This window comes from Thalassophryne amazonica, chromosome 13 (genome assembly GCF_902500255.1).
Source record: "Thalassophryne amazonica chromosome 13, fThaAma1.1, whole genome shotgun sequence".
NCBI lineage: Eukaryota > Metazoa > Chordata > Actinopteri > Batrachoidiformes > Batrachoididae > Thalassophryne > Thalassophryne amazonica.
In genome coordinates, this window is record NC_047115.1 from 78,970,493 (window position 1) to 78,985,208 (window position 14,716).

Here is a 14,716-nt window from a genome sequence, read left to right on the forward strand (position 1 = left end):
GTTTTTAATGCAGTCAATGGTTTTTAATGCAGTGCCACCACGAAGGTCATGGGAATTCAATGTTGGTTTTTGGCCTTGCGGCTTACATGTAGAAAGTTCTCCAGATTCTCTGAACCTCTGATTATATTATGGACTGTAGATGATGGAATCCCTAAATTCCATCCATCCATCCATCCATTTTCTTCCACTTTATCCGGAGTCGGGTCGTGGGGGCAGCAGCTCAAGCAAAGCTGCCCAGACCTCCCGATCCACACACACCTCCCCCAGCTCCTCCGGGGGAACCCCAAGGCATTCCCAAGCCAGCCGAGAGATGTAATCCTTCCAGCGTGTCCTGGGTCTTCCCCGGGGCCTCCTCCCAAGGGGACGTGCCGGGAACACCTCTCCAGCGAGGCGTCCAGGGGGCATCCGGAAAAGATGCCCGAGCCACCTCAACTGACTCCTTTCGACGTGGAGGAGCAGCGGCTCGACTCCGAGCTCCTCCCTAGTGTCCCTAAATTCCTTCTAACTGAATGTTGAGAAACATTGTTCTTAAGCTGTTGGACTATTTTTACATGCATTTGTTCACAAAGTGGTGATCTTCACCCCATCTTTCCTTGTGAACCGCTGAGCCTTTTGGGGATGCTCCTTTTATACCCAATCATGACACTCACAATTAGTGTCCTCAGTTCCCAAACGCTTATTGAGTGTTGTTAGAAGGAGAGGTGATGTAACACTGGGTAAATATGCCACTGTCCCAACTTTTTTGAAATGTGCTGCAGGCATCCATTTCAAAATGGGCAAATATTTGCACAAAAACAATAAAGTTTATCATTTTGAACATTAAATATCTTGTCTTTGTGGAGTATTCAACTGAATATAGGTTGAAGAGGATTTGCAAATCATTGTATTCTGTTTTTATTTACATTTCACACAACGTCCCAAAATAATTGATAGCTGCAGCCCTGATCTTTGAGCTAGTTGATCTTGTGGGGCAGGTTTCCAGGGGAGTTCATCCTATTTTCTACCTGAAATTGTTGTGCACCAAAGAGAACTGCCAGAAAGAAAGGTGTCCCTGTTAAAATAAGTGCAAACATTCTATTCTTTTGGTTCACACTGGACAGAAGTAGTCAGACAGTTCATACACACATCAATACTGGACTCTGGAACTGTTGTAAATCCCTGTAAAGCTGTAAATCCAGCAAAAGATTTCTTTCAAACCACAAGATTACATCAGTAACCCCAACTTCCATGGGGACTAAAGAAAGGAGTCCTCATTTCAAAATCTTGTAAGAGGTGATTGTTGAAAACACCTTACCTATTGAAATTAGTGGAGAATGGAAGGAAAAGGACAACAAAAAGGCCATGGAGAATGGAAGGGTGGATTAACAGCAGCTTTTCAGTGGAAACAGCAGAAACTGGAACAGGCCAGACAAGACTCTGAGGATAGAGGCTGGGTTCAATCTGTGTAAGATTTAGGTCCTCAGTGTGCAGTAGAAAGGTTCCTTTCCTTGGTGTCTTCACTGTTTCTTTGTGAATCCATCCACAGTCCTGTAAAACATATAATCTCTAATGCAATTTTCTCAACTTGAAATACTTTACATTTATTATTTGTTTGTGCTTTCTATTCTTATTTTCCTCACATTAATGTCCTGTATAAGGCATGAGGACCATTTGCACCCATGTTTGTCTCTGGTTACTGTAGCATGAAGAAGATGAGAGTCTACAACTCCCCCTGGATGGGACACCAGTTCAAAGCAAGTTACTTCCCCAGCCAAGGCCATTGCCCATTTACAACTGAGTGGAATGGAACAATGCAGACAAATTGTCATGGCCAAGGACACAGAAGGTAGCATGACCAGGAGTCAAACTTGAGGTCTGCAAATTGTGTATCCAGAGGGGCAAACTACTCAGCACAGTGATGGAATTGAGCCCTTTAAGAACAATAGAAAATGAGGAAAAAACAGTACAGCTATAATGCATATTGTTTTCTTACAAATGCACCCACCCTTCTATGGTGCCTCCAGTGATTTGGTCTCCTCCTTTAAGTCCCCTTCATTGGTCAGGATGATGGTGGTAAAGTCTGTGAAAGTGAAGGCGTGTGAGAATCGGGGCTCCTTGTTTTCTCGATAGCTGTGGGGAATAGGTCAGGTACACAACTCAGTCGGTTTTCAGGGAAACCCTACACACATTTTCTGCAAGGCTGTATAGTACACAGTATCAGTCTCATGCACTGCAAGGAGGTAAACTAGGTGAAATGCACAAAATATGAAAAATCGTGTAAGCATTGCATGAACTAACATGGTGACTCCAGGTGAAACTCACGATTCCTTGTTGGTTTTGCACACCTCTAAAACAGTTCATTGCTTTATACTTAGTTTCCAATTTAATAACCCACTTCTGGCAAAATTTTAAATATTGGTCTGTACATTTATAGACTATGGTGTGAGTCACCTGTTGGAGTTATTCTGTAGATACACTGTTTTATTTTATCATGCATGTTTTGTGTTCTCTGCTCTGGTAGAATGTAGTTCTCTCTGCTCTGATAAAGTGTATTGTACTGATGTGATGGGTGAAGGTTACTTAAGATATGTGACATGACGTGTTTCTGCAAGTTGTGGTATCTCTGTGTGCACGCTAAGCTCTTTTTAAGGACATGTGAAGATGACCCAGGCAGGATGCAGCCGTAAGCGGAGCAGTGAGATAAAGAATAGAGAATTGAATGTTCCAACCACAGTGTGATTATGATACATTAGTCCTTGTGTCAGAAGAAGTGTGATTAATCGTTAGATGTCTTAAACACATCTTAATCAAGCCCAAGATTAAAAAGGTTCTGAACGTCCTGAATGTATTGTGCAATCAGCGGTTCTGCGGCAACAGCTCACGCGCTATCACTCTTCCCCTTAGGAGCTGTACCGCCCATGTATGTAGGGAAGACCTAAATAAAAAGAGCGGGAGCGCAGGCCAGACTTTAGTGTAGCTTTGGTGTACAGCCTGACTGCACTCCTCGCGAGCTTAAAATTGAATTATATCTCTCACTTGTTTTATTGCCAGGTTGTCTCTTCCTCTTATCAAAGATACAGTATTGTAAACCCGACATCACCTTTCCAATTTGACACATGTAAAAACATGTCTAGAGCATGAGTTACTTAAAAATCAGAGCTTGAGTGCTATAAGTATACTCCATGTGAACAGTGAACAACAATGGAGCCCAATATTGGAGAGTAAGAGGGGTCGGGCCAAGAGGAGGACGAGGAGGTAAAAAGTAAGAGGAGGAGGAAATGGTGGTGGAGGACAGTGGGGAGGGGGAGCACTGCTTTGAGGAATGAGAGTCAGGAAAGAATAGTTGATGAAATCAGAACACTGGTGGTTGACCATGTTGTCAACCATAGGAACATGAGGGAGGCTGGTCAAGGGGTTCATTCCAACCTGACCAATATGGTTGCAGGTACCATCCCCCTATTTCACATTATATATAATTTCACAATGCAGACCTAAGTAACTGTAAATTCTGTTGTCTGACTGGTACAGTAATATGGTTCTTTTTTTTTTTTACTGAGCAGAAAGAAAGTATCTGGTGGAAGAGGTCAACTGTTCACCCTACAGCAGCAGACCTAAAAATATGTAAATGTATGTAATGTAAATATGGTCACTGCAAATAATTATATTAAACACAACGAAATTCAGGACTACATACTGACAAATATCATCATATTCCACAATGTCAACAGAGTGAGTTTCACTGCAGTGGCTTGTCAACTAAAATACAGTATAATTATGATAAAGCAAGTATACAGAGTCCCTTTTAAAAGGAAACCCAGACTATGTCAAACAACTGAGATAAGAACACATGCAGGTAAGGCGTACTATCCCGTCGCTTGTGCTGAGTCTGGTGATGCTGTAAATACAGTCATGATCACTGTTTTTTTCATGCTTCTGGGAGCATGCTCCGGTGCTGCGCTTTGCTGCATCCACAACACCACAGAATCGCCTTTGGTCGTGGATGGCACCTACCCAGGCAGACAACCTGTCCATTCCAACATCCCTAAAATAACCAGCAAAGCTGACGCTCCATCAAATTGCAAATTATACTCTTCATCTTAGTCTCTCTTAGCAACCACTCGTTTGAACCAAAGTCATTCCAGTGGTACCAAAGAATACTTTGTCACCAAAGGTGATGACGAGATGTCTTGACTAGATGTCGCTTTCAGACATTTATGGAACTAGAAGCAGATGCATGAACTGGAAGCACTTGCATGAACTAATTTATATGTACAAGACAGGTTTCAACATTACAAATGCAAGGGCTCAAGCAGAAATATCATTGACAACATACCATCTTTAACATCCCAGGAAAATATGGTGGCAACATAACAATTTAGTCAAAAAGGTGTCCTTCACCATCATGCAATATTAGACCTATACAACCCTGCACATCTTGCATTTGCTGGCACCCTCCACAAGACACTAATGATGTATGTTATCATGTGGGACATTGCTAGTTTCCATTGGGCTATTTGCGTCTGCAACTGGCTCATTAGTTGCCCAATGTTCATTGTAGTTGCTCAACCCCCCCACCTCCCACCAAAAAAAAAAAAAAAAAAAAAAATAACCTCTCTGTTCTTGTAGAATTCTGCGGAACCCAGGAGAGGTCACTTAAGGTGATTTTTTTTTCTGGCCATGAAAATTTGTGTGCACGTTTTCCTTTAACAGAGCCCACAAATTAATAAAATGTGCTCTCAAATTAATAAAACATGCACACATTTTCCTGGCTGTGATAATTCATGTGCACATTTTCCTTTAAGTGAGCCCTCCAATTAATAAAACACGCGCACGTTTTCCTTTAATCGAGCCCTCGAATTAATAAAATGCGTGCACGTTTTCTTTTAACTGAGCCCTCGAATTAATAAAATGTGTGCACATTTTATTTTAATTGAGCCCTCAAATTAATAAAACGTGCACGTTTTCCTTTCGTTCAAAATGAACTCCATAATATGACTTAAAGTGTCATCCTCACGACGGGAAGATGCTTCGCCCTCAGCATCATTTTTAATGTGCTTAAACTCCAGATGATGCCATGCTGGCAGCTGGAGTTCTCTGTATGTCCTTTTGCGCCCAAACCATGATGATATACCCTGGACCAGATCCATTTCTAATGGGGAAATGTATTACACTGTCTCCTGGTTTGTTGACTAATAGCCAACATTTATGCGTCACGACAATATTGAATGCACGTTATACAAATTGTGGCCATGTTTAAGTAGATCGTGCCTTTGTTTTACTCAAATGATGCTTAAAACATGCACACAATGTAATAAAATGTGCACACAATATAACAAAACGTGTGCACAATATAATAAAACGTGCACACAATATAATAAAACATGTGCACATTCTCTCCACATGCAAAACATTTTGCGATGACACTTCCAGGGCTTCGTAGAATTCCTTTCTGCGTAGCATTTTGCTCGTGTATGAACACAAGCACCCCACCAATGCACAATGAAGGAGCCTTGTGAAGTCGATGGTCAGGAGCTATGCCAGAAAACATTGTATGTGATGTGAAGGAAGTGTTCTGGCCAGACAACTCAAAGGTGATGGGATTTATGTAGCCGATATTTTTTTGAGTACAAATATTTATGCTATCTTCACTAATTAGGATCACTTCCTGTTCCGGAGCACAGCGGTGTTTTTCTGTATCTGTTAGCTGTTTAATCTGCGCAGTTAGATTGATCTAGTTATCTAGATTACGATTTGTTTCCCAGTGTAATCTTCACGTGCCTTAACTAAAGCACTCCTCCTGCTGAATCACCTCTAAATTATTTACACATTAGTCACTTTGCGTGTTTTTAGGAATCCGCTAGCTTAGCGTAGCTACTAGCTCTTAGCCGGTTTAGCATGGCGGCTTCTCCTGTCTCTCCCGCACTTTTCTGCTTTGTGTGTGAAATGTTTAGTTATTCCTCGGCCTCCTTTAGCAGTAACGGTACTTGTAATAAGTGTAGCTTATTCATAGCTTTGGAGGCCAGGCTGGGCGAATTGGAGACTCGGCTCCGCACCGTGGAAAATTCTACAGCTAGCCAGGCCCCTGTAGTCGGTGTGGACCAAGGTAGCTTAGCCGCCATTAGTTACCCCCTGGCAGATCCCGAGCAGCCGGGAAAGCAGGCCGACTGGGTGACTGTGAGGAGGAAGCGTAGTCCTAAACAGAAGCCCCGTGTACACCGCCAACCCGTTCACATTTCTAACCGTTTTTCCCCACTCGACGACACACCCGCCGAGGATCAAACTCTGGTTATTGGCGACTCTGTTTTGAGAAATGTGAAGTTAGCGACACCAGCAACCATAGTCAATTGTCTTCCGGGGGCCAGAGCAGGCGACATTGAAGGAAATTTGAAACTGCTGGCTAAGGCTAAGCGTAAATTTGGTAAGATTGTAATTCACGTCGGCAGTAATGACACCCGGTTACGCCAATCGGAGGTCACTAAAATTAACATTAAATCGGTGTGTAACTTTGCAAAAACAATGTCGGACTCTGTAGTTTTCTCTCCAATTGGACCGGGAGTGACATGTTTAGCCGCATGTTCTCCTTGAATTGCTGGCTGTCTGAGTGGTGTCCAAAAAATGAGGTGGGCTTCATAGATAATTGGCAAAGCTTCTGGGGAAAACCTGGTCTTGTTAGGAGAGACGGCATCCATCCCACTTTGGATGGAGCAGCTCTCATTTCTAGAAATCTGGCCAATTTTATTAAATCCTCCAAACCGTGACTATCCAGGGTTGGGACCAGGAAGCAGAGTTGTAGTCTTACACACCTCTCTGCAGCTTCTCTCCCCCTGCCATCCCCTCATTACCCCATCCCCGTAGAGACGGTGCCTGCTCCCAGACTACCAATAACCAGCAAAAATCTATTTAAGCATAAAAATTCAAAAAGAAAAAATAATATAGCACCTTCAACTGCACCACAGACTAAAACAGTTAAATGTGGTCTATTAAACATTAGGTCTCTCTCTTCTAAGTCCCTGTTGGTAAATGATATAATAATTGATCAACATATTGATTTATTCTGCCTTACAGAAACCTGGTTACAGCAGGATGAATATGTTAGTTTAAATGAGTCAACACCCCCGAGTCACACTAACTGTCAGAATGCTCGTAGCACGGGCCGGGGCGGAGGATTAGCAGCAATCTTCCATTCCAGCTTATTAATTAATCAAAAACACAGACAGAGCTTTAATTCATTTGAAAACTTGACTCTTAGTCTTGTCCATCCAAATTGGAAGTCCCAAAAACCAGTTTTATTTGTTATTATCTATCGTCCACCTGGTCGTTACTGTGAGTTTCTCTGTGAATTTTCAGACCTTTTGTCTGACTTAGTGCTTAGCTCAGATAAGATAATTATAGTGGGCGATTTTAACATCCACACAGATGCTGAGAATGACAGCCTCAACACTGCATTTAATCTATTATTAGACTCTATTGGCTTTGCTCAAAAAGTAAATGAGTCCACCCACCACTTTAATCATATCTTAGATCTTGTTCTGACTTATGGTATGGAAATAGAAGACTTAACAGTATTCCCTGAAAACTCCCTTCTGTCTGATCATTTCTTAATAACATTTACATTTACTCTGATGGACTACCCAGCAGTGGGGAATAAGTTTCATTACACTAGACGTCTTTCAGAAAGCGCTGTAACTAGGTTTAAGGATATGATTCCTTCTTTATGTTCTCTAATGCCATATACCAACACAGTGCAGAGTAGCTACCTAAACTCTGTAAGTGAGATAGAGTATCTCGTCAATAGTTTTACATCCTCATTGAAGACAACTTTGGATGCTGTAGCTCCTCTGAAAAAGAGAGCTTTAAATCAGAAGTGCCTGACTCCGTGGTATAACTCACAAACTCGTAGCTTAAAGTTGGAGAGGAAATGGCGTCTCACTAATTTAGAAGATCTTCACTTAGCCTGGAAAAAGAGTCTGTTGCTCTATAAGAAAGCCCTCCGTAAAGCTAGGACATCTTTCTACTCATCACTAATTGAAGAAAATAAGAACAACCCCAGGTTTCTTTTCAGCACTGTAGCCAGGCTGACAAAGAGTCAGAGCTCTATTGAGCTGAGTATTCCATTAACTTTAACTAGTAATGACTTCATGACTTTCTTTGCTAACAAAATTTTAACTATTAGAGAAAAAATTACTCATAACCATCTCAAAGACGTATCGTTATCTTTGGCTGCTTTCAGTGATGCCGGTATTTGGTTAGACTCTTTCTCTCCGATTGTTCTGTCTGAGTTATTTTCATTAGTTACTTCATCCAAACCATCAACATGTTTATTAGACCCCATTCCTGCCAGGCTGCTCAAGGAAGCCCTACCATTATTTAATGCTTCGATCTTAAATATGATCAATCTATCTTTGTTAGTTGGCTATGTACCACAGGCTTTTAAGGTGGCAGTAATTAAACCATTACTTAAAAAGCCATCACTTGACCCAGCTATCTTAGCTAATTATAGGCCAATCTCCAACCTTCCTTTTCTCTCAAAAATTCTTGAAAGGGTAGTTGTAAAACAGTTAACTGATCATCTGCAGAGGAATGGTCTATTTGAAGAGTTTCAGTCAGGTTTTAGAATTCATCATAGTACAGAAACAGCATTAGTGAAGGTTACAAATGATCTTCTTATGGCCTCGGACAGTGGACTCATCTCTGTGCTTGTTCTGTTAGACCTCAGTGCTGCTTTTGATACTGTTGACCATAAAATTTTATTACAGAGCTTAGAGCATGCCATAGGTATTAAAGGCATTGCGCTGCGGTGGTTTGAATCATATTTGTCTAATAGATTACAATTTGTTCATGTAAATGGGGAATCTTCTTCACAGACTAAAGTTAATTATGGAGTTCCACAAGGTTCTGTGCTAGGACCAATTTTATTCACTTTATACATGCTTCCCTTAGGCAGTATTATTAGACGGTATTGCTTAAATTTTCATTGTTACGCAGATGATACCCAGCTTTATCTATCCATGAAGCCAGAGGACACACACCAATTAGCTAAACTGCAGGATTGTCTTACAGACATAAAGACATGGATGACCTCTAATTTCCTGCTTTTAAACTCAGATAAAACTGAAGTTATTGTACTTGGCCCCACAAATCTTAGAAACATGGTGTCTAACCAGATCCTTACTCTGGATGGCATTACCCTGACCTCTAGTAATACTGTGAGAAATCTTGGAGTCATTTTTGATCAGGATATGTCATTTAAAGCGCATATTAAACAAATATGTAGGACTGCTTTTTTGCATTTACGCAATATCTCTAAAATCAGAAAGGTCTTGTCTCAGAGTGATGCTGAAAAACTAATTCATGCATTTATTTCGTCTAGGCTGGACTATTGTAATTCATTATTATCAGGTTGTCCTAAAAGTTCCCTAAAAAGCCTTCAGTTAATTCAAAATGCTGCAGCTAGAGTACTGACGGGGACTAGAAGGAGAGAGCATATCTCACCCATATTGGCCTCTCTTCATTGGCTTCCTGTTAATTCTAGAATAGAATTTAAAATTCTTCTTCTTACTTATAAGGTTTTGAATAATCAGGTCCCATCTTATCTTAGGGACATCGTAGTACCATATCACCCCAATAGAGCGCTTCGCTCTCAGACTGCAGGCTTACTTGTAGTTCCTAGGGTTTGTAAGAGTAGAATGGGAGGCAGAGCCTTCAGCTTTCAGGCTCTTCTCCTGTGGAACCAGCTCCCAATTCAGATCAGGGAGACAGACACCCTCTCTACTTTTAAGATTAGGCTTAAAACTTTCCTTTTTGCTAAAGCTTATAGTTAGGGCTGGATCAGGTGACCCTGAACCATCCCTTAGTTATGCTGCTATAGACGTAGACTGCTGGGGGGTTCCCATGATGCACTGTTTCCTTCTCTTTTTGCTCTTTATGCACCACTCTGCATTTAATCATTAGTGATCGATCTCTGCTCCCCTCCACAGCATGTCTTTTTCCTGGTTCTCTCCCTCAGCCCCAACCAGTCCCAGCAGAAGACTGCCCCTCCCTGAGCCTGGTTCTGCTGGAGGTTTCTTCCTGTTAAAAGGGAGTTTTTCCTTCCCACTGTAGCCAAGTGCTTGCTCACAGGGGGTCGTTTTGACCGTTGGGGTTTTACATAATTATTGTATGGCCTTGCCTTACAATATAAAGCGCCTTGGGGCAACTGTTTGTTGTGATTTGGCGCTATATAAAAAAATTGATTGATTGATTGACTAATTTTGTTTCTTTGAAAAGTCTTAAGGTTAGAGGTGTCACAGATCACAAAAGCCAGTATAGATCACATATGGTTAATGAGTATTAAAAATAAGGAACCTTTGTCTGTGGTCCTGAATGAAAACAAGTTGTCTAATGTTTTACATATTATTTTAAAATAAAATAATTATTGTATTAAACTGCAATATTAACAGGATCAGTGAATAAAAAAATAGACTTTGTCAAATCATGAAAAGTATAAAAAAAAAAGGGAAAAGGAGCAAAACTGCTGAATTGATAACTTTTATTGATAACCCTTTCTGGATAAATACATTTGTCCTATGCACTGATCCTGGCAAGCAGACCCTCGGAAACCGTCGGGAATACAGATTATTTTTCCCGAGCTGTGGGTTTCAGCCTTCAGCCACCTCAGCTGTGCACATGCTGCGTGTGCAAGACTTGGTTCAGTAGGCTCACAGCTGCACAGGGAATAGACTACATTAATGTAAATGGATGTTCTTTTTGCAGAAGTGCACTGAGCCGGATGTCTGTAGCGGAGCACAAGCATGAACACAAGGCTGTAACAGGTTGTGTGAGCACCCACCTACAACAGGAGGTCCACTCTGTCTGCGAGGCTCCTTAAAAAACAAACAAACAAACAAACAAACAAAAAGCAAAAACATCATTCCATAAGATTTTTATGCTGAAGTTGATTTTTTTTTTTTTGGCCATTTTGGCTTCAATAGGAACTGGGCTGTTCCAAAATGATGGGGATCAAATGTTATAACCCCTGTTCCCCTTCCTGGAGGGTCACTTCCATTTCAGCCCCCTTATAACTAACAGTATGCCTACTACCACTATACACTGACACATTTTCAGAAAGCTACAGTATTCCAGAAAGAGCCAGCAGGGTGTAGGGTTTCTTTGCAGCCACTGACTGCAGCAGGTGATTTCACTGATGAACTCATCCCATCCGCTCAAAGTGATGTCAGTCAATTTATAAATAACCTTTACTTAACAAGGTAAAAACCCACTGAGATTGTGACTTCTTTTACAAGAGGGACCTGGCCACATAAGGCAGCAACACATGTCATAATAGACAACTAAACAACATCAGGATGAGCATTAAAATATATAAAACACAAGCAGTTAACAAATAAAACAATCATTTCAGTCATGTTCACGATAAATAAATTAAGACCATTTAAGATTAAAAACACAGGCACTGTTCAAAATATTTCCATTGTCATTTTCTTAAAATAGAGCAGAAAGCATTCAGAGAAATCAACTCTGACAGTTTCAGTTCAGTTTGGAGAACATTCCAAGCAGAGGGAGCAGAAAAACTAAAATCTTTCTTTCTTGTTTCAGTTTGAAAGTGAGGTACACGAAAATACAACATATTATTCGAATGTAGAGCATAATGGCTTTCGGATCTCAGAACCAACCCAATAAGTGCCTTGTAAACCAAAGTCATCCAATGTGTCTATCACCTTAAATTCAAAGAAGGCATGCCAGCATTAGCATGCAGTGGTGCACAGTGGTGGGTGGGGTGGCTACAACCAGTGATAAATCTCAGAGCACAATGGTACACCAGAGTCGAGGACTGTAGACACTTGAACAGAGTGGGTGCAATTTAGAGGACATATGCCTTGGTCTTCCTGCCCCATGGGGGCTAATTGAGCTTGACAACTGTGGCTGCAAAGCATGTTGCTCCGGATGCTACAGCTGCTCAAAGAACAGCTTATGATCAGTTCTGTTGGGGAGCGGAGACTTGGAGTGACCCCCTGCCCACTGAAGAAACTTAGGGGAAGGATGGGTAAGAAAATTTGAACCCCATTATTTTGGGACAGTCTGGTCTGGTTTGTAATGTCCAATATGTTATGTGTGGGATGAAAATGTTCATTCTGAGGGACAGTGGCCTGCTGATGGACAGTGTGAGAGAGTGAGGGAGAGAGGGCGAGCAAATGAAAGATAACATATGACACATATTGTGGGATGTTGGGCAACAGCGAATACACACATATGGGGCCTCGACACAATACATGTCAAAGCCATAACATCAAAATCACTAAGGGCCCTTGGGCAAGGTCCTTAATCCCCTAGTTGTTCCCGGTGTGTAGTGAATACCTTGTATGGCAGCACCCTCACATCGGGGTGAATGTGAGGCATTATTTGTAAAGCGCTTTGAGTGTCTGATGCAGACTGAGAAACACTATATACGAGGTCTGTTAGAAAACTATCTGACCTTTTTATTTTTTTTAAAAAACTATATGGATTTGAATCATGTGCGCTTGCATCAGCCAAGCTTGAACCTTTGTGCGCATGCGTGAGTTTTTTCACGCCTGTAAGTTGCGTCATTCACCTGTGGGCAGGCTTTGAGTGAGCACTGGTCCAGCCCTCTCATCGGATTTTCATTGTCAGGGAAATGGCTGAACGATTGGAGCAGCGCTGAATCAAATTTTTCCAGAAACTGTGAGAGACAGCCAGGTGGAAACCATTTGGAAGATTCAGACGGCTTCGGTGGCTTTTCAGTCATCAAGTGAGTATCCGAGAAATTGTGTAACAGCTGGGCATGTCACAACTTGTCCTGGGAGACTTCCAACACGGACGTGCTTTTTGTTGCGCGCCATTGCGGCTCCGTCCCGACGCGCAAATTCCTCCGCATGTCTTTCATTACAAAATCTCCTGTAACAGTGGAATGTGCCGCAAAAGTGCTGATGTCCACCTCTTCTGCAATTTCTCTGGTAGTCAGACGACGTCCCGGATCAACACAGCGTTCTGGTCATTTCAGCCTGTCGATGGCTGCTTGAAGCGCGGCGCACCCTCCGCCGCTGTGGGCCATCTTTAATCCGGTTGTAATGCTCCTTAATCTGTGTGACGCCCAGAGTATCCTCACCGAAAGCCATCTGAATCTTCCAAATGGTTTCCACCTGGCTGTCTCTCACAGTTTCTGGAAACATTTGATTCAGCGCTGCTCCAATCGCTCAGCCATTTCCCTGACAATGAAAATCCGACGAGGGGGGTGGACCAGTGCTCACTCAAAGCCTGCCCACAGGCGAATGACGCAACCGACAGGCGTGAAAAAACTCACAAATTCGCACGAAGGTTCAAGCTTGGCTGATGCAAGCGCACATGATTCAAATCCATATAGTTTTTGAAAAAAAAATAAAAACGTTGGATAGTTTTCTAACAGACCTCGTAAATGCACTCCATTTACCATGAACTGCTTGTTATAACAGGTGCATGCACGTTACCAAATGTCACTAAGCTGCATTTCGTCCACTTAGACTGTGATTTATTATCACTGCATCAAAATTAATACATTTATCAGATTAAAAACCTGTTCAACTTGACATGAAATCACACTTAAGAAAACTCTGCAATTAATCAACGGCTCGCATGCATTCCTAAACACTAGGGGCTGTACCAATCAACTATCTGTTATACCACGAGTTAATATAGAACATTTGTAGATTAAAAAATAACATGCATGTGTTTTTTCCATATGACATATATGAATGCAAACTGTTTTGCTCCACCCACTGAAAAACAAAAGCCACAAGTGTTTTTCATTTATACTATCAGAATGTAGGTGCTTCTTCATAGGATTGGTTAATATGTACTGTGCTCACGCAAAAAAACATAATTTTTATAGATGTGGAGTTTTGCAGAAATTGCATGCCTTTTTCAACAGATTTTTGATGTATTGCTGTATTGTGAAAGGTTTTGTGCTTAGTCTGAGTCTTTGCAAAAAAAAGTTTCTCGTTTAAAATTGTGCCAAGGCAAACAGAAAGAACTGCAATATAATTAGATAAAGAAATATCTTCAGAACAAAAATAAAATATAATGAAGAGCAGTGATTCTATGGCACCCTTGCACTTTTATTATAAGGAATTATTTATGTTTACAGATATTGTTTTCTGTCAACTATGGATTTTATTGTCAGTTGCATGCATGAGGGAACATGTCTTACCACTGGTGTTTTTTCTTGAGTCTTCTACTGAGCTTTGATGAGTATCAACTGCATCTATACTTTGTGCATGACTGGAATTTACTGATGGCTGTAAGAAAAGAAGAGAGGCTCTATTCAAGAAGAAGGTCACTGAAACTGGAATTGCATAGAACAAAGATTAAGAACTTCACATGTAGCCCTGCTGTAAGTGACATTCGACTGGTAAAGAAAATAACTTAAGCACACAAAACAGTGACTGCAATGGCCAGTGTTCTAAATAGCATAATTTTTAATATGACAAATTATGAATTTTCTTAATTTCTGCCTTTAATTTTGTAATTTTGATCTCCAAAATATTGGCAAAGGTGACAGCACCCCCACAACCTGATCCTGGATTAGCACTGAAGATGAATGAGTGACAGGTCCAAGGTGAAGGTTTGCGTTATGTTTGCTGGCCTACCAAAACCCCACTGAGGTGCTTATGGCATATGGTGAGTATGCACCCGGTCATCTCCCTAGGGAGGTCTTCCAGGCAGGGCCAACTGGTAGGAGAATCCAGAA

General features: G+C 41.4%; 1 protein-coding gene across 1 annotated transcript in view; it reads right to left on the bottom strand.

Annotated features, from left to right (window-relative positions):
• Window positions 1–965: 965 nt before the first annotated feature.
• LOC117522986 (kinase non-catalytic C-lobe domain-containing protein 1) overlaps window positions 966–14,716 on the bottom strand; it is a gene marked incomplete at its 5' end in the record, with an annotated part of 118,104 nt that continues 104,353 nt past the window's right edge. The window contains 2 exons of the mRNA XM_034184404.1: window positions 966–1,527; window positions 14,177–14,264. Of these exons, the coding sequence (XP_034040295.1) occupies window positions 1,460–1,527; window positions 14,177–14,264 (156 nt within the window). The remainder of the gene's footprint in view (window positions 1,528–14,176; window positions 14,265–14,716) is intronic.